Source organism: Myotis brandtii, unplaced genomic scaffold (assembly GCF_000412655.1).
Source record: "Myotis brandtii unplaced genomic scaffold, ASM41265v1 scaffold606, whole genome shotgun sequence".
NCBI classification, from domain to species: domain Eukaryota; kingdom Metazoa; phylum Chordata; class Mammalia; order Chiroptera; family Vespertilionidae; genus Myotis; species Myotis brandtii.
Window position 1 is genome coordinate 463002 of NW_005370297.1, and position 27629 is coordinate 490630.

Genomic DNA, 27629 nt, shown 5'->3' on the forward strand with positions numbered 1-27629 from the left:
ACCTTTCGTTGTGTGGCACAACTGCAAGATTCTAGTTGTACATGGCAATCTTATGCTAAGTTAAATCGGGCCTAAAAGAATAATGTTCGGTTATCCATAACTCATGAATTGGCTTTAATATGGGTCCCTGTTCTTTGGGAATACAAGAAATACCCAGTTTTACAACTTTCTGCTTGACAAATGCCACAATACACACACACACACAGACTTTTCATTCACTTTCACAAAGCACTTTTGCAAATTCTGAAATTTTAAGAGACCATTCAGTTCACCATTACTTCAAAACAGGTAATTTTCTGAGAACACATGACTATCTTAATGTTAAAACAGTACTATTCTAGACGGAAGGATAAAATCATGCACAATTATGAGTCCATCGTTACAGCGTTTTCAGGCCATGCACAATTATGAGTCCTGAGAAAGCTCCTACTCCCTGTAGTCTCTCTTTCTCAGTGAGGATTATCACCAGGAATCAGTGTATTTGGCCCCCATTTGGTACACTGGGAAGCTTATTAATTCAGTACATTCCATGGATGTAAAACCAGAAAAGATAAAGCAACTTCACCAAGTAACACTGAACACACATAACATATTAAACGTCCTTTAAAAGTTTAACCACTGTATGGATTGTACAGACACTTTCAGGTTGGCTACTTGTTACAAACTTTTAGGTCAGATTATGAGTCACACTGAAAAGAAAAGGCACTGATAAAGTTAATTCTCAAGAATATGGTTCCAAAGAAGAGATTACTGTCAAGTATCGACACACCGACTTACCTCATATTCCTGGGAAAACTTCAGGTTGTCATTTGCTTTCAACCTTTCAATATGATCTGCAAGTTCCAAGATAGGTATTGGAGGGTGACTAGCCATACCTAGGGAAAGGAAAGAAGAAACACATTTGAAAACCAATAAAAGTGATGCTAATAATTCCAAAATATAGAAAATGCTATAGTTAGAAATGGCCTGAAAAATGTGTGAGTAGTAGGGATGTTTTATGTGAGGAAGCAGGCAGATAGTTTGGTTACTCAAAGCAGGACATGCTCTGGAAGAATGAATTTTGTAGCCAAATGAAAAGCCACCCAGCATAGTCCCCATACTAACACTCCTGGTGTAAAAGAAAGCATTACTGTGCTATGAACCGATGCGGTTAGCTAGTGGAGAAAACTGACAGTCAGGCTTGATGTCAACTTCTGCTTTGAGTAATGACTATTAGGTCATTTCAAACTCCTTCTCCTGCACTGTGTGAAATGGAAATTGTGTGGAATTAAATGGTGTAAAGTGAACTAAGAAAACGGACACTGAGAAGGCCTAAAAGGGAAAGAGGAGTAGCTTGATAGGAAACATAAAGTGACTTATGCATAATCAAGGAAAACTAACTTGACGAATGAAGGTTACCAGGGTAACCGGAATCATCTGAACCTGCAAAGGAAATGATGGTGTAAATAAAACAAAATAGAACGAGTTTGTAAAAAAAAAAAATGAAATGTATAGCCTGGTATACTTTTTAAAAGGGATTAATAAAAATGCAGCAACTTTTTACAGGATTCACTTATACATTGAGACTCGATGAAGATCGCTTTAATACTTCACAAATCTGTAGGTGACTGACATTCACGTGCAAACATGGGCGCAAAGAATAGCATGCACCACAGCTCATAGATGATAATCACTGATGACAAAATCAGACACCAAACTAAGGTGCAAAAATGTTTCCACTAGCAGCAGATTGTAGAAGCTGGGGTTGTGACCTTCTCCTGGGCATTGACAAATGGCCCACACTAGGCTTTGTGGTATTTTACTACCTATGTTCCATTATTCGACCCCCAGTAAACCTACAATCTACCCCAGGTGTAAACATCTTTGTGCACTCATGCGAAATGAATCTAGTGAAAGAACAAGGAGGGGAAAAGGTGAAAAAAGAAAGAAAGTCCTGTCGGGGTGGTGGGGTGGGGGTGGTGGCAAGCCCAGCATAGTTCAGTCTGCCAGCTGAAGAATATCAGTTCCACGGATTCAATTCAAAATAATCCACTGCTAATTTTGACGATACCTGTGTCTTTCCAATGTTTTCTGACCTTTTCATATGATTTGCATTGTATTTCTTTCGGATTCATTTTTTAAGAGTAACATGAGAAAGAACCTGCTAACTCATGTCTTATCGATACACATTGCAACTGGCTAGAAACACCTGAACTAGCATGCCCCCAGGGAAGCCTTGGAAGCAGACAGAGTGAGGGAGGGGCTCAAACTGGAAGTCATGTTGACAGTCAGCTGTCCTTGGGACTCCTTGGAGGGTGTTAGCCTGTGGAACGGTGACCATTAAGTCAACATGACATGTGATTACTTCATGGGCATTTTAGAAATTATGCCATTATTGAAAGTCACCCAGTAAGTTCCTTTATCGCAAATGCCAAATTATCAATAGTTCCGGCAAGTTAAACAGAGAACTACTTTGATTCTTCTAGATCAGTGATGGTGAACCTATGACACGCGTGTCAGAGGTGACACGCGAACTCATTTTTTTGGTTGATTTTTCTTTGTTAAATGGCATTTACATATATAAAGTAAATATCAAAAATATAAGTCTTTGTTTTACTATGGTTGCAAATATCAAAAAATTTCTATATGTTTCACGGCACCAGAGTTAAGTTAGGGTTTTTTCAAAATGCTGACACACCAAGCTCAAAAGGTTCGCCATCACTGTTCTAGATCATCATTGTAGCACAGTGTTCTAAATTCTGGTGTGGTAGCATGTTTGGCCACGAAGGACTGCTTCCAGTTAGTTAAAATCTTAATAGCAGATTCAATAAAAATGAGTCGGTTCAGAAGTAGAATTTGTTGCTAATATAATTATGCATTTGGACCAAAATGTTGGAGCCCATTTCTAGAACTTTCCCCTATAGATGATAGCATTGAACTAATTTACGTTCTGCAGAAGGCAGGGGTGGGTGACAGCGGTCTGGTAATTAAAGTGATCTTATCCAGATGAGGCACCCCCAGTGGCAAGAATGGAGATGCAAAGGCACGAGACTGTAGGCTTGTCTGGAAATGGAAATGGAATAATGTGAACATCCATTACAGTGCTTTAACAGAGAAAATAACAGAGACAAAGATGTTTAGACCTTTTCGAGCGAATCGTGGGAGAGAGTTATTATCATATATGGACTGAGTGGTGGTTTGGCTAGAGAGGGAGGACACAGAGCCAATCAGGGAGGCGTAGGGGACTGAATTACTGCTCAAAGCTGCAAAAGTAAAGCCAGTTGGAGATGGGAAAAGTATTAGTATAACAGCAGTAGAAGACCATAATCATCAACCAAAGATGCGATCAACATATTCACTTCTGGCATGCACTGGCAAAGTGGTCTGCACGTACTATTTTGGAAGCTAATTATAGAGAAATCCAAGCAACCCTGCACTGACTGCTTACATTCTAAACTAGGATATACATATCACATTCAAAGATACCACAGCATTCAAGAATCATTAGTCATAAGACTTGTCAGTATGTATCGTTTCAGTTGAAGTTATAGAACAAATAAAGATGGCAGAATGGGTGTTTCACAGAAAAAGGAGAACTTGTGGGAATCTGATGACATAGAAGAAGGAACCCTAGACTAGAATACTGGACATGAATTCCACTTCTGGTTCTGCCATCTACTAACAGGGACAATCGATTGTGATTAAGCACCTTAACTTGCTTGTGTGTAAAATAAAAGTGCAGAGTTAGATAAATCCTAGAGTCACTTCCTTCTTTGTGACCCCTTTTTACCATATGTAGAAGGGATCTGTGAACATATGGAAGACCAGAGAAGGAGCTCTTAGATGTAGTTCATTTATAAGGGTTCTAAAAGTTATAGCTCCTTTTCTTTGAAGGGAGGTGAACATTTACTTTCTGCAAGACCCAAAACTATTATGCAGTTTAATATTCTACTTTTTGAGTTAAGTTTAACACCATTTTCTTTAGCTAACCAAAATGCATATCATGTATTAACATAAAAATTATGCTAAAGAATAAATCTGGATGAAAGTCCTCTAATAGGAAACTCTCTAGCCCATATCAGAAAATAATCACCAAAGATCTATTATTTACAACAGAGTGTTATATTATCCGCCCCCCCCCAGACTTCTCCATTGTCCATCACTGATAGGGACTTATATGATATAATCAAGCATTTTAGATTCTGAATGAAAACCAGACACACTCAGAAAGCTATGACACATTGACTTCACTGTGGTGCCTTGTCAACCCTTTGTCTGGTAATCCGGCCATTGATCATAGGCTACAAACCAAAGTTTTTATTAGACTAGTGTTTTCACATTAGCATCATTTGAGGTGTTTTAAAATTCCTTCTTTCCAGAGCAATTAAATCAGAACCTCTAAGTGTGGAAGCCACTATGAGAATTATACACAGGAACCTATCACTCCGTTTATTTAATTCTCACTCAAAAATCATGTCAGCGTTTATGAGAATGAGATCAGCTTTCTTCTGGTGCTACACTCGACTCTACTTTAGTACTTTAGCGATTATTAGCACTGAAGACTTTGAAGAAGAGCTCACAATTGATGAGGACTTGCAGGGTCATGACTTCATCAGTTTGAAGCTACAAATGCACAACATGAATACATTTTAAAGGTACTTGTTGAATCTGACCAGAGTGTTCATTATGCAGCTTTGGTATCCACAGTATATACTGTTAATATGAAAAACGATGGATACAGACACTGGAATCTGCCTGAGGTTGGAGGACAGACACGGCAACTACTTCTAATAGGGTGCATATTTGTGAGAGTAATGTGGTGGTGGCTTCCTCGTGAGCAGTAAAACATTAAAATCACAGCATTTTAAGCTAAGAGGCACCTTAGAGCTTGCTTAGTCCAGCATTTGCATTGCATGAAGTTAGGAGAACTCTGAAGTCCAGAGAAGTTAAATGACTTTTAAATAAAAAAGTCTTAAGTAGGCTTGGCATCTTTCTACTGTATGCATTCTAGAATGGCAGTTAAGATCTCCTAAAGCAGGGGGCAAAGTTTCCAGTGGGCGAAGGGGCCAGGGTGGGAAGGTAAGTCACGGAACGTGTCCAGGTCTGGCATAAACACCTTCGCAAAGAAACGCACTCAACCCCATTTCCTTCCAACTAGCAGCCTCTAGGGCTTTCTTTTCTTTCTCTACTTTCAACGGAGGCCAGAGAAAGAAGAAACGTTTCTCTATTATATAAAAGTAACAATAAGCAGGAGGTGAAAGGGCAACCAACATTCAGTCTCAATGTCAGCGTCATCCCCAGGGGTGACGGGGGCTGAGGAGGACTTCCAGGAGGGTGAAACAATTCAGCGCTAGCAGGTATTTCCCAAGAGCACTGCAGTGCCAACTGAACACCTAGATTGTTATGTCCCGTTTCCTTTAGTCAGAATTTTGTTGAAACCCTGTGGGGCAAAGACAAGACCTTTGCCAGCCACATCTGGCTAACTAGATTGTGAATTCTGTTTTGAAAAGAGCAAAATGTTCCTGTGTGTGTGTGTGTCAGAGAGAGAGAGAGAAAGAAAGAAAGAAAGAATTAAAATCAAAGAAGGTTGAGAATGACATACCGCATGCTTATATCCACAAGGCACTGGGCTGGAGAACGAGCATGGGGTGAGGAACAGGACGGTGATACTTTCCATGAGTCAGCCTCTGACCAGTGGGTTCATCTACTTTCCCGCCTCTCCCCCATTAATTTTACTAATTAGAAAAATGAAGCTCAGGGGGATAAAAGGACTTGACCAAGGTCATAATTCTCAGTAAAACTATGGCTACATGGGGCTTTGATACCAGTCCTGTTACTTCTCATTATGCCATGCTATCTCGTAAATCGTCCAACACTGGAAGAATGGTCACACACACACACAAATATGGGCTGTGAGACTGGGCTATCTATAGAGCAATGCGGAGATCATAAACTATCCTGAGTTCCATCAAGTGTGCCAATCATTTAATAGCTGCGTTACAGAAGGTATGTCTCTTTTGGTGGTAGGGAAGAGGGAAAAGGTGCTTACACACCTGTATTTTCCAGTTACTTCTCATCAAATTATTATAAGCTTCCACAAAACCATGAACTAAAGCTATACAGTCAACATGTTAAAAACTCTAGTGTTATTTGTCAGTATTTTTGAAATCCCTAATTAACAATGCTTTTGCTTTGAAAATGCTGTTAGATTTTATTAAGTAAGCTAATCAACAGTATGCTTCAAATGACTTTATAAACAAATGTTTATCAAACACTTGCTTTATATTCGCAGTAGAAGTCTATAGGCACTTTATCACAACTGTTTTGTGAAATAGAGTTGTTGAGGTCACTAATAGTGGTGGAACATCTTTTAGGTGATTTTTTTCTGTTACTAATAAGTGTAAGGGCTTTAGGAATCCTCTCTTTATGGTTTCCTTCCCAACAAATTGTGATAAAGGCTGAACAGTTTGTAGTCATGGAACAGGGAGAAACTAATTTGTTCATCAAATTTGTTACTGCAGTCCTGTCAAAAGTGCACGTAATTGAATTAACATAGAGAAAAACGAAGTTTGTAAAATATTTGTCAGACTTTTTACATAATGTATGCACTATTTAAAATAATCTGAATGAAAAAAAATTCTATGTTTACTATCTGTCTCACAAATGAATGATGAATGAAATACAAAAGAGAACATTGATTTGTAAGGTATAATTGCTTCTTGGTAAAAATGTAATGCCAATTTGACTTAATCCATAACTAGGATCATCATTAAGGGAAAGCTACAAGAGTGATTTTTCAAGTAACTACTGGATGGCATCATTAAAACTCATTTTTTTAAAAAATATATTTTTATTGATTTCAGAGAGGAAGGGAGAGGGAGAGAGATAGAAACATCAATGATGAGAGAGAATCATTGACTGGCTGCTTTCTGTATGCCCCCAACTGGGGATCGAGCCCAAAACCCCAGCATGTTTCCTTGACTGGAATTGAACCCAGGACCCTTCAGTCCACAGGCTGACGCTCTATTCACTAAGGCAAACCGGCTAGGGCTAAAACTCATTTCCAAAAGTGCAGAATTTGAATAAATCATATTTCTTTATATCAGAAATTTACCATTTAAATTCTATTAACCAAGTTTCAAAATCTATATAATAAAAGCCTAAGTGACCTTTATGGCGGAACGACCAGAACAACTGGTCACTATGATGTGTACTGAACACCAGAGGCAGATGCTCAATGCAGGAGCTTCCCCCTGGTGGTCAGTGCACTCCCACAGGGGGAGTACTGCTCAGCCAGAAGCTAGGCTCATGGCTGGCGAGCACAGCAGCGGTGGAGGGAGCCTCTCCTACCTCTGCAGCTGCGCTAGCAGTAAGAAGCCTGCCTCTAAGGAGCAGGGAGCCAAGCGAGTGATAAGGAGCCTTTAAGGAGCAGGGAGCTGAGCAATAAGGAGCAGTAAGGAGCAAGGGATCCCAGACTACGAGAGGGATGTTTGCCTACCATCTTAGGCAGACATCCCCTGAGGGGTCCTGGACTGCGAGAGGGCATAGGCCAGGCTGATGGATCCCCCACCTCCCAGCCAGTGCACAAATTTCATGCACCAGGCCTCTAGTGTAATATAAAAAGAGCACATAAGGTATTCTTAATCTATATTATATACCTAAGTATTTTTACAGTACAAAACCAAAGATGAAGATAAGACAGTATATGAAAAAATGGACCCTGTTAGCATTGATCCAATTAAAAGTAATGATGGATCAAGAAAGCACAAGAGCTTTCAAAACCCATCCAATTGCTGTACAGACATTTCTGCTGCTGATATTGCTTTTTCTATGCTAACTTCTTATGAGTTTCTTTTTGTTTTTCACAGCCCATCAATCACCTACCATCCATGTATGCTTTAGGGCAAAACATATTGAGGTCACTTTACAAAATAAAAATGAGGTCTGTATGTTGTAATATCTGATCATCATTTTTAAAATCTCTTTTCCTAAAAGATGCAAGTATAAACACAAGAGTTTGGTTTTTGTTTGAAATTTTTTCTGGGGGGTGGTGTGTGAGTATGGGGTGCAGAGACAGAAAGAAAGAATTTTTCAGTGAAAAAAATTTCTGGTGGAAACTGACAAATCAGCCGAAGGTGTGGTGCATGGTATGTGGTATCCAGTGTGTGTGTTTGGGCGATGGATTTTTCCAGCATAGAGAGAGGTGGTGACTGGAGAATTATATGATGCTATTAGTTACATGTTCCCTTACACCATTTTGGTATTAGAAACGAAGCTTATTTCTCTGAGATGAACTTTTAAATTTGCTTCACTGGAAAAAAGTAAAAATATGAACACATATTAGCAATTTCTTTGATTTTCTTATATATCACCATCTCTTGACAATATTATATTTATTATAGTCATTTTGTCCAATTCTAGAGGCCATGGTTCAGAGGGACTACACTGTAACTAAAAGCTTTCTATAACATTGCAAAAAAATCCGTAATTGGCAGTCTGTATCAAAATGGTAAATGTGAATACCCTACAACCCTGCAATCATGCTTCTAGGTGTCTCACATTCAGAAACAGCAAAGAAGATGTGAGAAGAGAGGCTCAGTACTGCTCATTACAGAATTGTTTGCAAGAACAAAACCTGGGAAAAATAACGGCCTCTGTTCATAAGAAAGGAGTCCACACTTTTGCAACATCTGTAGAGCAGAGTGCTATCAGTTGTTAAAAGGGAGATGAGACTTAATCCACTGTCTTGTAACAAAGTCTACTTTTATATAGTTAACCGTTAAAACAGGAAATTGTATGGAAATGCGCCTATCTATATCTCTATACACCTGCCATATAGTTTATCACTTAAAAACCTGTATATACATAGAAAAAGCCTGGAAGGGAGTGCATGGAGCTACATATGGTAGACCTTTCTTGAGGGTAAAATTGGAGTAGTTATAGGAAATCTGTTACTTTTTATTTTAAATATGTCAAATAACAAAATAAAAAGTAGTGGAATAAAAGACAATTTTTAAAAGTGTGTTTTTTACTTTTCCAACCAAAAAAAATTAAACATACAACAAATTTGAGTTGTATGAACACCTGTATAGCTACAACCTAAGTACAACAATTGCTAACAAGCTTATTTTTTTATTTCACGAAATTCCCCTCCAAAATATGTGTTGCTTTTGTAATTAAGAACAAAAAATATGCATGAAAGGGAGCAATCATATAATGACTCAGGATTTTTAAAAAATATATATTTTTATTGATTTCAGAGACTCGGGATTTTTAAAAAATATATTTTTATTGATTTCAGAGAAAGGGAGAAGGAGAGATAGAAACATCAATGATGAGAGAGAATCATTGATCAGCTGCCTCCTGCATGCCCAACACTGGGGATTGAGCCTGCAACCCAGGCATGTGCCCTTGACCAGAACTGAACCTGAGGCCTTCCAGTCAGAAGGCCAATGCTCTATCTACTAAACCAAGCTGGCTAGAGCGGGATTTTTTTAAAGATAAAAATAAAATAATTCCTCCCATAGTTTACTTTTGTTTAATGTGTAACTTATTTATCAACCATCCTAACACACACCCAGTTACTGCTGCCCACAAAGATGTATGCGGCTTAAGAGAGGTTTCTTTTAAAAGTAAATATTTTCTTTCCCTCCTCCACTTGTAAAACGTGATCAGCTGTCAATTCTAGCTCTTCTGCCACAATTCCTCTCTCCCTTTCTCATTTTTCCCAGTTTATTCCATTAACCATTTGAAGTGATTAGTCTAACCTTAGCTAAATGATACCTTTGTATATTTAGGTCTGTGCTTTGCTTTTGTAGGTCACAGGTGACAAAGCAATGCTCCTTTAATTATATGTTCCACACTGGTTCTGAGTGACCCCCTTCACCAACAACTGATGATTTATTACTGCAAACCATATTGATTTAAGAGATCAGGTAGTTCCCCTTCTAAATACAACTTGGCTGATATACTGGCATCTGAACCTGATGGACAGATAAACATATTCACGGCAAATATCTACAAACAGAGGTACCTGTTCTCAACTGGGAAGGTGTGTGACTTGCTCCCCCTGTTCAGATGCTTGAACGCGGTGCTCCACGAACAGTGACTTGACTGCCACCCCACATTGGGAAAGTGTGCCAAAGCAATGTTCTCTCCACATCTCGCAACCTCCCAAAGATGGTTATACTGAAAGCAACAGGTGCTCTCCCTCCACTTGGTGCCTTAGCTGAGAGACAGTGCATAGAATTCTGCCCTTTTCCTTCTTCTAACCCAAGGACAGGTCTGCGTGTGGCACCGCAGCGAAGGGCAAGATGCTTTGAAGCGACTGAATTGTTATAGTGCCACATTGATGTGAAAACGGGAAGGTGTGTTTCAAAACCGTTTGAATAGATGGCAGAATTGATGGGTGAAAAGTCTGCCTCCTTACATTCAGACTCTCTGACGAGAATAAGTAACTTAAAAAGTAAACAGAATTTTCATTCAGAAGATGGCTTAACAGGAAAAGTAGAATGCATAGAATCCATGAACTAAGCAAAGTCTTCCTTAACCTTCTGAAAGAACCACTGAATTTTAAACGGTATTATTTGGTATTTTATCATCCACGACAGACTCATCAGAAGCAGAAATCAATCTGCTTTCATGAACATGTTCTGTGGTTGGGGCTGGTTATAAAAATCACCGGCTTCTGATTTCATTGGAAGTCATTTGTTTAAAGTGAATGCATGGATCATTAATTCCCTCCTTCTGCGTGCCATTAATAAACACTGCCAAACTTTATAATGTTTAGGTATAACAAATTATAAATTCAAAGGTCTGATGAACATAAAAGCACCTTTCAGAGAGTGAAAGGTACAATTTTGGTTTAAAATACAAAAATCAAGTAGTGTCATATCATCGGCTATGCAACACCTAGTAAAGGGTCATTTTTCGCCATCCAGGAAAGGCCACCATTATTCATGAATATGAGGGGAGGAAAAAGCACAAAAAGTTTCCTAGGTTAACAATCACGCTTTCTGCTCTCATCCTATTGGCAAGTAATTCAGATAATTCATAGCCGCTGAAGCAAATGGTCACATTCACATGCATTTCACATTAACAGCCACATCTATTTCCTTTGTAAAATGGTCCAATTTTCAGGACAGCAGGCCACATTATAGATCTTTGGAGACAAATAGACTTGTTCAACAAATCAACTAAAGTAGATTGCTTACCTGAGCTAAAGGGCACAACAGAATGCTTCCTGCACAAACAGATGTGCTAGGACAGTGGTTCTCAACCTTCTGGCCCTTTAAATACAGTTCCTCATGTTGTGACCCAACCATAAAATTATTTTTGTTGCTACTTCCTAACTGTAATGTTGCTACTGTTATGAATTGTAATGTAAATATCTGATATGCAGGATGGTCTTAGGTGACCCCTGTGAAAGGGTCGTTCGACCGCCCAAGGGGTCGCGACCCACAGGTTGAGAACCGCTGTGCTAGGATCTCAGGACAATTTCTGTTGTTCTATCCTCTTCCTCTACTATTTCCTGCCTCCTTTACTCATCCCCCCCACTTCATTCTATTATCCACTTGAGGTGGTCAGTCTAAACTTGGTTAAACGGTATCGTCTATATACTTAGGTTCCCACTGGAAGTTTGTAAAGCCATTGGTGACATAATGAATGTCACTGCAATTGTGGCCTTCATTTCTCTTCCCAGTGACTTATACGCATTTTAACAGGTTCCCTCTCTATGTGGATCTAACATGTCCGTATACATTGGGAAAAATTTGATTTTTAATAGAATGCTTGGGTTTGGCCATTATTTTGCAAAATTACCCATAAAAGTGAAAAGTATTTGCAGATGGAGGTCTCCTGGTTGAAGGACGTTCTATTCTCTTTCTTGTAATCACCTGTCCCCTGCTAGTAATCCTTTCTACACAGTTCCCATTCGTGCTTCGCATTCGTGCTCAGAAACATTCTCTGTTGGTGCTGGAGGTGGAGGGAAGAGCACTCCCACTGGCTTTCTTCTCGGGGCTGCCTTTCGCTTTCCACTGAACCCTCCAGTGTGCGTCTGTCTCTGCTGGAAGACCAAGGTGGTTCCAATACAGATAACACTTAACACACAAGCCAGAGGAGGTGAAGGCAGTGCCAAGCCCGAGATACTGAGCAACCTAATTATTTCCCCCATTTCTATAATGTGCTGCTCTCATAACGGTGATGAGGCAACATAGTCAAGAAATCATGGACCAGCTTATTTCTGTGGCTTTCAGCTCCTCTATACACTGGTTTAGCCAGATTGAAAAGTACATGAATTAAGAAGGTGCCTGTAGCCTGAAAACGTCAGTGCACTACTATTTCAAAAAGTGCTGAACAGAGAAGGTTTATTACTCAATTCATATCAAGTTGCCTTAATGGAGCACGAAGCGGGCCACTCAACAGAGATCAGCCAAGGTGACAACAGGGATCTTTGCTCAGTCATCAGCACATGCGCATAATCCACACTGATCAGTGTGTTTAGTGATATGCATACAGGAGGCTTTCGGCTACGTGAACATTTATTTCCCACCTTTTATGCTGATGACCGTTTCAGTGTATTTTGCTTTTTAAAACAGAATTTTTAAAACGTCAAACTTCATTTGCAATATAAGTTAAACAAAGCGAATTTATAATTTGTATAACCACTTTGTAAATGCCAGACATTTCTCTGAGCTGAATAGTTAACAGTGACTATGACATATCTACATGTTAAAGAGAAAACAAGCTAAATACAATAAACCATGTATTTTCAACTCTAAGCAATTCACTACAAATGTGTAGCTGAATGAACCCGTGGTGTATCCTACTGGGAGGTAGGACATCCATTGGACACAGAGAAAACCTCCCAATAACTGGGGGTACCATGCTACCACATTTCAATCAGGCAGACTTCCTAGATCAGCTCTTTACTGTGTTCATGACCATTAGCTATTAAGATAGTGCCACTCAGTTTTATATTTTCATCTCTCTTTACCATTGATCACTTGCCCTTCATTTGCTATAAATAAGATTTATTTAAAAGACAGTAAAACAGAACTAGATTTCAATTAACTGTACAAAATGCCCCATAGCAAGAATAGTTTTCCTCTGTTGAAGCACTTGATGTTATTTATTTTCAAAAACAAGCATATTCTTATTCTCAGCCACTCTATGTGTCTCCACAGTAGGAAACCTTCTTTGGTCAATGAGAGTCCGATTTTGTTTCCTTCCCTCCCTCCAGCCTTCTCTTTCTCCATCTGGCCATCCCTCCTTCCCTCTCTCTCTCCCTCCCTCCCATTTTCTTTCAGAATAACGTAGATACAAATTAATATAAAAATACAGAATAAATACAGGCTGGAGCAAAATTAGATTTGCAGTTATGAGTGCGTGAAACACAGAGCTTATTCTTGTATCATTATTTATTACTGTATTATTCCATATGATTAACTCTAAACCTACTCTTGCCCCATCCTGTATATTCTGAATGATGTAACATTAATCCACCACCTATTCATTCACTTTATAAGATGAGAACCTGAATTCTTTCCATATACATATCATTGAAAATCATAACTGTGTTAATAAGCCTATAAAATGTAACTATTCTTAAAAGAGTATAAATTGTCCCAATTTGAAGAAATATATGTTTTTCCTCTTTTATACTCCACCTCAGATTTGCACAAAGGGCTTAATTTCCTTTCAAGATGTATGTTTTGGAAAAATCTCAATAATATAAAAATAAAAGAGAAGGACACACAAAATTGTTGAAAATAAAGTGACACATTCATCTCTCAAGGCAGTATCGACTGGGCTATACAATTTCAGCGGAGACTGTAACATGGGCAAGATGAGTCATGTCTCTTACCTGGTGTTTGAAAATTAAGGCGCCTCAGTTCTACTGGGTCTGTTGGATGGTGTGAAGGGACCTCCTTACTATTCGGTATGCTGCTCTTTCTAGAGTCAGACTCTGCCCTTTTCCTATAGGGAGAAAGTAAAAATTTAAGAAATTTTAGAAAAAAGTACAAAAAACTGAAACAGATGTAAAGAGCAGAGTGTCATGCCCCTCCCCAATTTTTAGTTTTAAAACTCAGATGGGCTAGCTTTGTGACCTGTTCAACGTTGCTTTTCCTTACTTGACCTATAGTATTTCCTCGGGGCTAATTTTTGTTGAGGTGGATGATCTCAAAGTCCTCTTTCAGCTGGAGAATGAAACAATCCTGGGACTCTGACTTTAGGCTGGAAGGCAGTGTTAGTGAGATACACTTGGATCCTTGCTCAGCGATTCTCCCTTATCCACTAGTTCTGTTTGTGAGGAACAGGATAGAGGACCCCTAGCAGCCAATACTAAGATTACTGTTACCCTGGAGTTAAGCTACTAGGCCTCTAAATCGGACCCAATTTCTTCTAAGAATATGTAACTGGTGGCTATAAAGTAAACCTGCAGTGGATTTTCCCATAAGGCAGAGAAATACAGTGAGTGCATTTCTAAGATTCCAAGTTAGCCTAACACCTGGAGGGAGATTGGGACACAAGAGCAACATTCATGTTCTCTTTCAAATCCCCCCCCCAAAAAAAATAAGTGTTGGATGTTTATGGTGTTAAGCTAAATTAACTTATGATTGATATTAACTATGATTAAAAATTTTGTTAACAAAAGTCAATCACAGTGAGATTGGAGAAAAAGTAATTTCACCTAGAGGGTAGTTCCACTCTCCTAATGACCATTCAGGTATATGAACCATTCAGTTTCTATTTATAAATAATCCTTCACACATTCATTTTATCTTTGTTTTAATTGATATCTACTAGTTTTATTAAGTACTCTGATTTAAAGTATGGTAATGTACTGTTAACAAATGTCTATATAAAAATGTCAGGTTTTCCCCTTAAGATTTCTTTATTCTTTTTTTCCCCCCAAACCCAAATAATCAGAGTGGTACCTAACTATTTTCTTTCAGCTTGACTGAGATGAACAATTCACCTCAAAAGTCTTTTTCAGAGTGCTTTCCTTCGAACACTGATTCCAGCAATCCCCACACTAGAGTCATAATTTGAGCATCCCCCCCCATTCAGAGCGTAGGAATTCTAATTTAGGGAAGGGGTACAGCAGAGTGTTTAGAAAACTCCCTCTGTCTTTTCACTATGACTGTGGTACAGCTCGTTTGTGTGTCTATGTCAATGGGCTCTCATTCAGTGTCACACAGATTGTTTCATAAAAAGAAAATAGTCTTCCTTCCATCTCTGATCATCTGTATAAAATAAAACAAAGATGGATGCAAAGAGAAAGTGCATTTGACCGGTTCAAGTGAGATGCCTTTGGCAAACTATGGTTGATTCATGACTTTTCTTGGGCAAGTACTATTAAACACCTTGCTCTTTTAAAATTTTGGATTACCCTGACTCATGATTTCCTATTTCTACCTAAAGGAGATAGACACAGTCTTAGGACAGAAGGTACTGCCAAACTACAACACCTATTAGAGGAAAGCAGTGAACTGAGGTGTGCGACAGGTCCTGGGAGCTCTGGTTCTATGGAGTGTAAGATGGGAAGAAAAGCAGCGATGGAGGGCTGGCGGAAAACATAGGAGAAGAAAGAGAATGGGGCTCAGAAGAGCATGGGAAAGAAGGATAAGATGACCAGTTTCAGAGCAGAAAATGTCAGAGTGTTTATGCTGGGAATATTTGCCTCACAACACTGATAGACTCATTTTTCCACTGAAGATGCAGAATCTAAAGGGGTGAATAAAATGTCAGAGTGTGGCCTGTCAATAGACCGCATGTGTAACGAACAGATGGCTGGTCTTCACATTTCAGATCATCCCTGAGGCCCTTTTCAGGTTTTGGTCTTTTCACACACATCTGCAAAGATTCTTATTTCTTCGCTGATGTACCAGACCCATTGACTACCTTTTATACCTTTTCAAAGTGGCTCCACTGTCATTGTGGCAGGATTATGGAAACCAAAAGTAGAAATAACTGGGCAAGAAAACGACTTCTGTCCTGCAGGTGACATGGAACACCTTCCTTTCTGCTTTTACACTGAGACCAGGGAAATGACACTGAGACTAAGGGACAGAAAAGAATACCCTCTAAAGAAATTTAGTCAGTTTCTCTCGGGCCAGGAAACCTGGAAATCACATATTGTTGCCCAGATGAGTCTTGGAAAACCCAAAGCACTGGAGTAAAAGTACAATTCACACTTGTAATAAATTGGAAGGGGTTTCCTGACATTTGATACCTCGCATCTCCCTCACTGTATCTGTTCAAATGAAATGACATCCAAGATCTCAGACTCAAAAAACCCTCCTCAGCTAGGAAAACCAGCGGTTTAAATTTTGTTTTGTTTAGTTTCATTTTGATGATCACAACATGGATAGTTCTGGCTTCCCGCACTCTTATCACATTATTTTAAAACAGAAATGTGCTTAAATGGCTGTTGTCTAACAGAAAGAGTTTCCAAGAAAGGTTTGCAAGATGAGGAGTTTGGCCAGCATCAGTACCACTAGTAAAGAGCTTTAAAAAATAAATTTACTGTTGTAAAGTTTTAAATGGCATATTCCTGTTTAAATTGGGTCCAACATGAAAGTATTGTAACATTTTTCCCTAAGTTTTCAGAGGTCTCATTATTTTCATATTAAACTATTTAAAAAGCAAAGAATAGGGACTAGAATGAGATTATAAATTCTGACTTACTATTTTTTTTCTATTAAGATTAAAAAGCCCCAGTGCAAGTTCATTTCTTGCAGTCAGAAGTTATGTACAGGAATTATAGGTGAAAACGGGAACAGAAGACAACCTTTCAGAGATGGCTGGAATCACTAACAGTATAAAAGCATGTGTTTGTTTGGGATGTGAATAATGCACAACAAAAATGCTACCCCTTGGTTGAAGGGGTTGTGGGGAAGATCAAATCTATTTATTTGGAACAAAGATACTCAGACATATGGGGTACAGGTTTTTGAAAAACTCTATTTATTTGAAATCTCTACTATATATATTCAAAGGTATCAGTTCAAACATTTCACAATTCGGACACCAGTAGGAATAAAACCCCAACTCTGCCACTACTGGTGTGTCTCTCCTTGGGTAAGCCAACTACAAACCTCCTCAATTTCTTCACTTACGAAATAGAGGAGGGTTAGAAGATGCTATCTAACTTGGCTCAAGTTTCATATTAATGGGACAATAAGGCATCGATAAAGTTGTGTAATGTGGACAGTATTATAATGGGAAGGTAGATGTCTAGGTATATTAAGTGGGTTCAAAGTGTTTTGTCTTTTGGTGGAAAAAAACACACAAATTTCCATGTGTTTTTTAGCTGAGTCAATGGTAACCAGTGATCTATAAAAATAAATCAATAAAGAGGACCCTCACAGAGGTAGTAAGCTTCCTGTCAGGGAAAGTGTAATAAAGCTTGGTGATCAGTGTTGTGATTGTAGGGGGAAAAATGCAGTAGTGGTTCTCAAACGTTATCATGAATCAGAACCTCCTGGGAGGGCTTATTAAACTACAGGTCGCTGGACCAATTCCCAGTTTCTGATTCAGTAGGTCTGGGGGTGGGGCAAGACTTTGTATTTCAAGTTCCCTGCTAATGCTGCTGCTACTGATCCAAGGACCACTCCTGAGAACCACAGAAATACAACATTGGAAAGAAGGCAAGTTAGATGAGCACTGAGATTCTTTTCTCAGTTTAAATTTAATCAGGTATATTTATTTATTGATATGGATATATAGATAGATATGAATTAGAAAGCTAAGAGGTTAGATTAAACCAATCAGTCAATAATCACACAGTACAGATATTGTTATTATTGCTATGATTACTATTATTATTCAAGGCTGGAAGACGTGGAAAATAATTAGAAATTACATAAGGGTTTTCATTAAGACATTATAATAAATATTTGGAGGGTTGAACAAGCTAGTAGTATTCCTGTATTGAGAGGTGATCAAAGATCAAACTTAAAAATTGACCTTCAAAACAAAACAAAACAAAAAACAACTTAAGGGACACCTCACATTTCTCTTGTGCAGACACACTAACACATAAAAATGTTCACTTCACCTTAACAACAAACAAAACTCACAGAGTGGTTTTAATGCCTTCTAAATTTAGCTTTACATAAAGATAATATGTCTTATCTTCTTATGCAGACAATCTTTTTCTCCCAGAATCATTTTAATGTCAATTTACTTTATATATATGTAGGCTTTATCCATCTTCTATTTGCCAGGTATCATCTTTATATCCAACCTCCACCCTCACCCCCTCAATACCTGCAAAGTCTACCCATATCTTGTTTTTTTTTCTTACTGAGCATGAAAGGGGTTTATTCTCTATTCCTCACCTGTCAGGTTTACTGCTCCATTTTAATGCAGCAAAAAATAAAAAATAAAAAAGGAAAGGAAAAAGAAAGGCTAAATGTTAGTTGGCCAATGGTAGTAAGAGTAACCATGACAACCAAGGTTTAACAATGCTCACAGGTTGGGACACATAACTTACACACATTAGCAAATGACAGCATATGAAAGTATTTAAAGGCCTCTAATCATAAAGTAAATGGAGGACATGAGAGTACATCACTAAATAAAGCATTTAGTGTGTTAATGTTATATTCGCTTTTATCCATCCATTTACAAAATACTGCCATGATTAATTATATTCCCAGAAGTCTTTGATGGTAGAGATATAATTTGATTTTTCTATAAAACACCATGAAAAACTATTAATGTACTTACTGGGAATACCACATTATTCCATATAAGAAACGTGTTCATTTAAAATAAAGAGTTCTCAGTTAAGAGGTAGGTTATTCCCTTAATGATCTAAAAATACTTGCAAGTTGCATTGGACTGCACAAAAATTTTCACAACTGCATGATACATCATGAGGTAATACAGTGGCAGAAATTTCTTCAAATATCTTTTGACAAGTCAGGTGATCATAAATCTCTTTTCCAATAAAAGACTAAATACATTTAGTTTTGGAAAAAGTAATACTCATCATTATAAATCTACAGAGATGGCCCATCTGTGTAGCTGGGCTAATCCAGAAACGTATTTAATACCATCCATTGACATGACAGGTATTTTCAAAGAGGCGCTGCTGTCTGTGAACACGGTGAGCTCATGCTCACAGACACGTTCACCTGTGGTAATATGTCGACTATTTAAATAACCGTGTTCTTTCTGAAGAGAGTATATCCTCTACCTGTAAAGAAGTAATCTGAACAATCTTCATGTCGAGGCAAATTGCAAGTATTAAGTAAGTTCTCAATTATAAAAATAAAGGTACCGAATCTTCCTTAATGCCAACAAAATATACACTCATGTTGTTAGAATATCTGGCTTTAGGATACCTTAGTCCATATATTTTCAAAAATACAAAAGCCACATTTAAATATTACAAAACACATATAAAGAGAATAATGAGGATGATATCAAACATACTGGTTAATTCTTTTCTTAATTTTAAAGTGATTTACCTGGCAGTGCCAGGTTTTAACAAATCCTACAAATATGTCTCTAACTTGCTCATTTTTTAATCAATGAGGTCATCAGTTGCAGGAAAATCTATCCCTCTGAATGGAAGAGAGCCACTTAGTGAACTATCAGTTCTGTGTATTAAAAGGCTGTTGATATTTACATGAACACGTAGTGTTCAATTCACTTCCTCTTCCATAGAAATGTCAGCCTCACCACATATGGTTACACATTTGGTAAAATGTAGACATTTGAAGGCTTTTGAAACCAGTATATTTAAATTATAGGTTAGGGTTTTATTACAGCTCTTGCCAGCCAAGATAATGGTGATATATTGAGGGATGAGTAAACAAGTGAGGGAACTGAGTTTGTTTAAGACTCTGGCTTGTATAAATCTGATCATTCCGTACCCCTGTGTGCCATGCACCAGCTCAGCACAAAGGATCAGACAGAGTCCTTAACCTACACTATGAGGGACAAGAAAGCTAAAAAGGGGGGGGGGTAATTGCAATAATGTGGTAGATTCTACAATATAGATAAGTAGAAAGTGCTGGAAGAGCATAGAAAAGGGGACCCTAAACAGCTGGAACTCATAGAGAGGAGAGGGCAAGAGGGAGGCAGGTAGACAAACCCTGGGTATAGGAATATTATAGTACCTATTTTATTAATTGGTGTTTTCTCATCATAGAACATTGTTATTTAAAACGTTTAATTATCTAGCCTACCTACTTGTTTTATAAATGAGGAAACGGACACCCAGAGTGTCGGCATGACTTTCTACCCCATATAGCTAGCTGGTCACAGAGCTGGGACTTGAACTCAGTTTTATTGATTCCTAGGTGAGTGTTTTTCTAACCCTTGCTACCATCTTATGTCTGTAGTTTACATTTTAAAAGCAATGTACATGTCACATAGAGAATAACATTTCAAAAAATCATAGTGCAAGGTAATTTCTAACACTGAAGACCTAACAAACATATTTTCATTTTCTGATGATTCGGAAGGCATTTTAGAGCCCTTACAAAACCTGTGTGATACTGTTTTGTCACTGGTTATCACTGTATTATAGGTTTACAAATTACTAGGTTAAAAACAAAGTCAATTCAACAACCTATGTATAAACTGAAAGGACGAAGTATTTATTACATAATTAACTTTGCTCAGAATCCAAGCTATAAAAGACACCATTCATTGCCTACAGAAGATTTCCTCTTAAACTGCCTCACGATAATCAAGAAGGACATTGTTGGGTCTATTTGAATTTCAAGTCAGGAATGTGCTTTACTGCTGAAGCAAGCATTTCTATTTCAGAAATGCTTCACGGGCCTTCAGATGGTTAGCTAAATATACTTAGCATTCGAGGATGTGTGCAGCCTCCAACAATTGCATTAGACGATGCTCACACATGCACACACTAAAATGCGACTCTATTTCATCTGAGTCATAAAACCTTTACATTTGAGGCTTTTGCAGGACTAGGAAAAACTGTAACTGAGTTGACTTTTTCCAAGCACATCAAAGGAAGAATGAAAAACTTACTTATAAATGTTAACAATTATCAAGGTGAAAATCCTATGTCTTCACATTTACATAACCAACTTGTAGATCTCTTGCACACCTCTGTTCAGTGACCTGATTTAAGGATAGTCAGATATATCCGCATGAAACACAATTTTAAAAAATAAGACAAGCATTTTGTCCATTTTGCAGAATCACAAAATGTCATGTGATAGGGTTTAGAAATGCAACTGCCAGCAAGCGCATGTTTTCTGATCTGACTCCCACAGTAGGATGTGGTAACCTGAATAAATATTTCACGGAAAACAATTACAATTTACTCTTGCTTTTAATTATTGTATTCTCTTTGGGTAATAAGTGCAGCACATGAACAGCAAAGACTGCCGGCTCCTGCTTGCATTCACCCATCTGTGACTGCTCTGGGGCATGTGGTTAGCTCCTGTTTCCTGCTCTTACCTCTTGTACAAGACAGAGGCGACTAAATACAATGCACACTGATAAGACACAAATTGGGATGAGAAGGCTGAAACCATCAACTAAGAGGAGATTTTGGCCTTCAATCGCTTGCTATTTTATGACACGGTAACTGAGTGACCACAGCGACCAGGGGAAAATCATGATGGGTATCTCTTTCATTTTTTCCAGCTCTAAAATAGGATATGCAATTTAATCTGTTATGGTTATGAACTTCTTTAATTTGTCCTTTTATTTCCTTAGCCCTCTCTTCACACTGAAATAAAATGGAATGCTGCTTCATAAGAGAAAGTTTTTTAGAGAAGTGTCTGGAAGGATATACCCTTGAGTCAAGAGAAGAAGTTATACAAAGTAAAATAAAGGCTATTCCAAGAACATAAGAACATATTTACAAAAGGAATTTTTGTAAAGAGGTAATTAATGTAAAAGAGGTAATTAATGAAGGGAACTATATGGATAGGAAAAAGAAATACTGGAAATAAGATGATCAGATTAAGCATGTAAGCAAGAATGATGATGAAGAAACTCTCATCTGATCTTGAAGGTCAAGGTTGTGAGGAGAGAGAAAGGCAGGGAAGGAGGGTAATGAGGAGGGAGAGGAAAAGAGAGAGAGAATGATAGAGGCAAGATCGTCAGAGTATTCTGAAAGATGACACACTACAAAGGAAAATGGGAACACAAAGTTTCATGAAATAAACTTAAATTGGAAGAAAAGTTGATATAAGGGCAGATAATTCAGAATTTAGTCATTCTAAATGTTTAAGTTAATGTATTACATATGTTAATTTTTATAATTTTACATACTTATAATTTTGCAATTCTATTTTTAAGTCTAAAAGTATGTAGAGGTAGAATTATTAATATTCTTCCTTTTGAATAAGCAGCAATCTAGGGAGAAACATCTTGCTTCTATATAATAAAGGCAGAAATAAAATTTAAAAAGCGTGGATAATCAGAAAACATGGGGTAGATGTGAACTGTTTGTATCCTAGTTGTAATCAGAGACACTAACTCAGACTGATATTTGGGAGTATAAAACTGAGGTTATTTTTATAAAAAGAAAATGGTATTTCACATTCCTCTTTGGACACAAATGAGAACTCAGTATTGAAAATGTGGAATAAGGGTTAGAAGAAAAGCAGGAAGGAAAAAGGTTATTTGCCTTCTCTAATCTTCAAATGTTTGCTCCTTGGCTAAGTTTTGAGAAATAGCTACAGGAAAAAAATCTCAGCACATGTGCAATTTCAGTTATGAAATGGACACAAATGTGCAAATTTGGAGTTTCAAGAACCATGCTGAAATTGAGCAATTAATCATTTAAAACAATCAAATGCAAGCTTGTGTGTAATCATCTACTTGTGAATGTACTAGTGTCTCAAATATCACGCAAAGTGCTCATACTACATAAAATACTCAGGAGACAGAGGCTAAGATTCGGGCATGCTGGGCAACACAGTCTATACCACACACACTGAATGGGATTAAAAATAGTATAGTTTTTACATTTTGTTCTAGCTCTAATGCAACCACATTCCAATGATTCGTGGAGCTACAGTGAAGTATTTCTACTAAAATCAACCACATAGTGACCGCAGAAGGATTATTAAGTCTTCAAATATAAGAGAGCCCTCAAGATCACAACAGAAATATTGGGCAAACCTACCTTTTATAAAGAAGAATAGCTATAACAATGCAGATGATAAAGACCACCGCAAGGACAGGGCCTACAACCCAGATTAAGCCTTCCTCTTCATCGGTGATTGGCTGTGGATCCAGATCCATTGACACAACAGGGTCGGAGTAGGGACTGGTTGCATACATCTTCTGAGGAAAAACAGAGTCTATGTTAGTTACAAGCTAATGTCTTTCTGGTGTATATATTTTGCATTAAAAGAGGCAAAAATTTGAGATAGTGGATTTGATAGTGTGTGAAACAATGTTAGTAAATAAAGAGGAGGAGAGGGGAGAGGAAAAGGGGAGGAGAAAGGGGGAGTAAAGAGGCTTGGCAATTTAAATTTCCTTCTTTGGTGAAGTATTTTATCATAAAATCATTTTAGATAGTACAAATTACTCCAGATATACTTTTTCATTGGGGTCTATCTATGGCATATTAAGTGATTTATGAAGTATGGTACTAGTAATTAACCAGTGTGCCAACGTGTTCCATGCTATGTGAAAATCAACAGGAATAATTAACTCCAGCTCTCAAGACATTACCCCTCAGTTAAGGAGACCACATTTATAAACTAAACATTTATAGAGCAAAATATTACTATTTAATTAAATGCTAAATTATGTAAGTCATCTTTAATACTTAATGTATATTAGTTAGGAAATAGAGGCCGAATAATGGACAAAGTCTACAACTTCAGAAGAGAGGTCCAATGTCCAAATTATAGATGCAAGATGTATGAAACTGATGCTATGGCTTTCCAGAACATAGAATTTTTATAACTTAAAAGGATTTAGCAGTTCCCATTCAATTTTATTACAGCAATTGTGATTGTTCCCAACTGATACAGAAAAAGGGAACCCTTATACAGTGCTGGGGGGAATGGAAATTGGTACAGCCCTTATGAAAAAATAGTATACTGGCTCCTCAACACATTGAAAATAGAACTATCACACAATCCAGCAATCCCACTCCTGGGTATATATTCAAGGGAAATGAAATCACCATCTCAAAAAAGTATCTGCACACCTGTGTTCACTGCAGCATTATTCACAATATCTAAGATATGGAAACAGCCTAAGTGCCCTTCGATGGCTGAACGAAAAAAAAATCTGTATACACACACACACACACACACACACACACATGCATGTACATTGAAATAGTATGCAGCCACAAAAAAGGAAAACCTGCCATTTGCAACAGCATGGATAAGTCATTCCAAGGGCAGCGAATACAATGGTGATTGCCAAAGGCTGGCGGGAGGAAATGGGGAGATGTAGGTCACAGGGTACAAACCTTCAGTGATAAGAAGAGTAAGTTCTAGGATCTATGTACTTCCTGGTAACTATAGCTAATAATACAGTATTATATGCTTGAAATTTGTTGAGAGTAGATCTTAAGCATTCTCACCCCATTCAAAAGAAAAGATACTATGTGAGATGATAGATGTATAGATGTGCTAATTATCTTGATCTTGGTAACCACCCCACAATGTATGTGGATATCAAATCATCATTTTGTACACTTGAAACATATACATAATTATATATGTTAATTTTTCCTTAATGAATTTGAAAAGAAATAGTGAAAGAAAGGACTGTCTATGAATTTAGCTTTTATAATATTTTTCTGCCCTATTTTAGCCTATATTAAAATTATTCTCTTAACTCTGCCCCCTTTTAAGGCCTTATCTTTTCCTTTTCCAATAGAGACCCACGTCTAAACGGCTGCCCCTTCTCTCCCACCACTCGCTTCTCATCTCTTCTCACTCCATCATTGGTCCGAGTCAATTATTTGCCAAATCAAATTGTCATTATTCATGTCTCACCCTTCCAGACATCTTTTCCAGATGTGCTACAGTTGACCAAGCCTTCTTTAAAACTCCCTCCTCTGGTCCTCTTCATTCTGTACTCACCTAGTCCCTTCCTAACCTGGCCAACTGAGTTAATTCCTCTGCATCCATCCCATGCCAGCATTCTTACATTTTATTTTCTGCTAGTCTCTCTTCCTCTCCCTTAGCTGGCCAGGTCGTCCCCAGCCTTAAATACCAACCTCTACGCAGATAACTTTCTCACTAACGTTCCTAAACTTGGAATCTCTGCTGAGTCCCAGACCTTCATTTCCAATTGTTTCTAGAGGTTCCTAAATGAATCCCCAAGTTAAGACTTGCATGTGTGTTCCTTCCCTACTTCCCAGGCATACGCTCCTTCTGACCTGCCTTTTTCTCTCACCCTCTCAATAGCTAGGAATGAAACACGGCTGATTTTATCTGATCTGCGTCCCTCCAAGTCCATCCACTTTCTTTCCAGTCTCACGAGTACCACTTTTCTTCACGACCTCATTCTTACTCATTCAAATCATACCAAGACTTTCTTCCTTCCTTTAACAGTCTCTACTGCCAAGAGGGTAATTCTCCTAAACCACAGCTATGAAACCTTTAGGAGGCTCTCAGGCGATTCCTGAATAAAACCTAGACATCTTAGCATGGTCCTTAAGGAGACTCCACAATTTGTTTTAAACTTCCTTACCACATACAACATATTCCATCACAGCGAACTTCTTGTTACGACTCCCCACATGCTTTACTCTCTCTCTTTAACCCTCTCACAAGTTCCACAACATTTAGCTCCGAAGTCAAACTAATTTTCAAGGCTCTACTTAAATACTGCTTTCCATGAAGCTAACTTTCCTTAATTGAAAATAACCAATTATTCCACAATTGTAGGAAATAATAATTTTTAAAATTTTTGCCAGTCCTTTTGAATGGCATTTATTTATTTTTTTATCTGTGCATATGTCTTCTTTTCTTTAGTGAAACTATAAACTTCTGGAAGACAGGGATTTACATACTATTTGTGTAGCTACTTAAAGCAGCTAGCCCACAACTTTGCAATGGTGAGTTCCCAACAAATCTTTGTTGACTAAAATAAAATGTTCACCTGTTCAAATGGCTGTCATTATCAAGGTATAAAATAATATGCTCATTTATTCCAGGATCAGTAAATATATTTAAATTTTTAAGATGCATTTTAAAAATTTGGTTAAAGACATCAATTCTCAGCTTAAGTGCAGTAAGTTGAGGAGCCCAACCGGGTTCCCACATGCCCACTACGTGTTTGTTAACTAGTTTCCCTTCACATTCTCCTCACTGTGCTCAGAAAAGACATCAACGGGACTAGGAGATTTCTAATGCATCAAAAAAGACAACTACTCAGTATATTTACAATCTTCTCAGAAGCAGGTAAGAAAAAGATATGTACAGCGTAAAGATTTACACAAAGGACTTGACAAATACACTAAATATCCAAGAAGCATGATTCTTCACATGCATATAATTGTTTTGGTTCACACTTTCCCCTCTCCATTTGTTGGTCAGACTCAAACTGTTGGGCAGACAAAGCTAAGAGAACTCTCTGACTTGAAATTCTTTACCAAGAGCCTTTGAGATAATAATCTTGGTGAGCCAAGATGGAAATCTAAGCAGAGGTTTTTCCCAAGGCACATAGCTCAGGAACCAGTGATGAGTCAAAGGAAAACAAAACCATATAATGACATCAGCCTCGTGAAAGGCAGAATTTGTTCAGTGTGTGGGGGTACCAGAAAAGACCAAACCTGTGGTCATTTTGCACCCATCCTCCTATGATCTTGATATAAATCAATGGATTGAGGTATTCTGTCTTGTTGAAGGGGGACATTTTCTCTATGCAAATTATCAGTCCACCCTTGGTAGTGATTAGGTGGATTAACAATCATTCCTAAAATTAGAGGCTTACAAAAGGACGGTATCACTCCTAACATTACATGCTGAATACGAGTCTCTTCTATTAAGTAAAGGCTAGCCTGAAAACATATATGAAACATAAAAGCCATGCTGTTAGCTTTGAGAGCACCACTGAGAAAGATGAAGAAGAAAAGGGACAATTCAGATAACATATTTGGGGAAAATGCTCATTACATAATGAATGAAACAGTGTGTTGACGCACACAGGAAGGTGCAGACGCTTCATCAATGGTGATGCATTTGAACACTAGTAAAAACGTCTGGGAGACACTGGAAATCAGAGCTCTGACTGTGGTACTAACGGCCTAACGATCTCATGAGATTTCTCCTCTTTGCTGGATTCTCTGATCTACCTCAATGGTCTGAATTTGCTTTCTGAAACATCCTAGAGCTATTTAAAGAAAATTACTTTCAAATATCTAAGAGTCCTTTTTAAAAAATTGAAAAGGTGATTTCCAACATTCCGTTCCCTTGATGTTTTGCCTTGGAACCTTCAACTAGAAAGAGGAAGCATAGCCGTGCATTAAAATTCCAGGAAGCCCGTCGCTTTGTTTTCAAATGACATTCTGTGCACAAAGGTAAACCAGACAGAAAGGCTGCCTTTGTGTTTTGATTTTCCACGGGGGGAACCCTTCAGTCATTTGAAGAGAAGCCCTGCTGCGCATGCTCACACCTGATGTGGAGAAATCTCAGGCATCTTATACAGTAGTGACTGGCTCA

General features: G+C 38.0%; 1 protein-coding gene across 19 annotated transcripts in view; it reads right to left on the reverse strand.

The window, feature by feature from the left end:
- The window catches only part of PTPRD (protein tyrosine phosphatase, receptor type, D), an 865179-nt gene that overhangs the window by 112365 nt on the left and 725185 nt on the right, over positions 1 to 27629 (reverse strand). For 8 of the 19 annotated variants that reach the window (XM_014550612.1, XM_014550617.1, XM_014550619.1 and 5 more), the window contains 4 exons: positions 23117 to 23277; positions 18327 to 18341; positions 13844 to 13956; positions 778 to 875 (listed from right to left, as the gene is read on the reverse strand). In XM_014550612.1, coding sequence (XP_014406098.1) covers positions 778 to 875; positions 13844 to 13956; positions 18327 to 18341; positions 23117 to 23277 — 387 coding nt within the window. The remainder of the gene's footprint in view (positions 1 to 777; positions 876 to 13843; positions 13957 to 18326; positions 18342 to 23116; positions 23278 to 27629) is intronic. The other 11 variants (XM_014550616.1, XM_005879726.2, XM_005879728.2 and 8 more) reach the window with 4 other exon arrangements.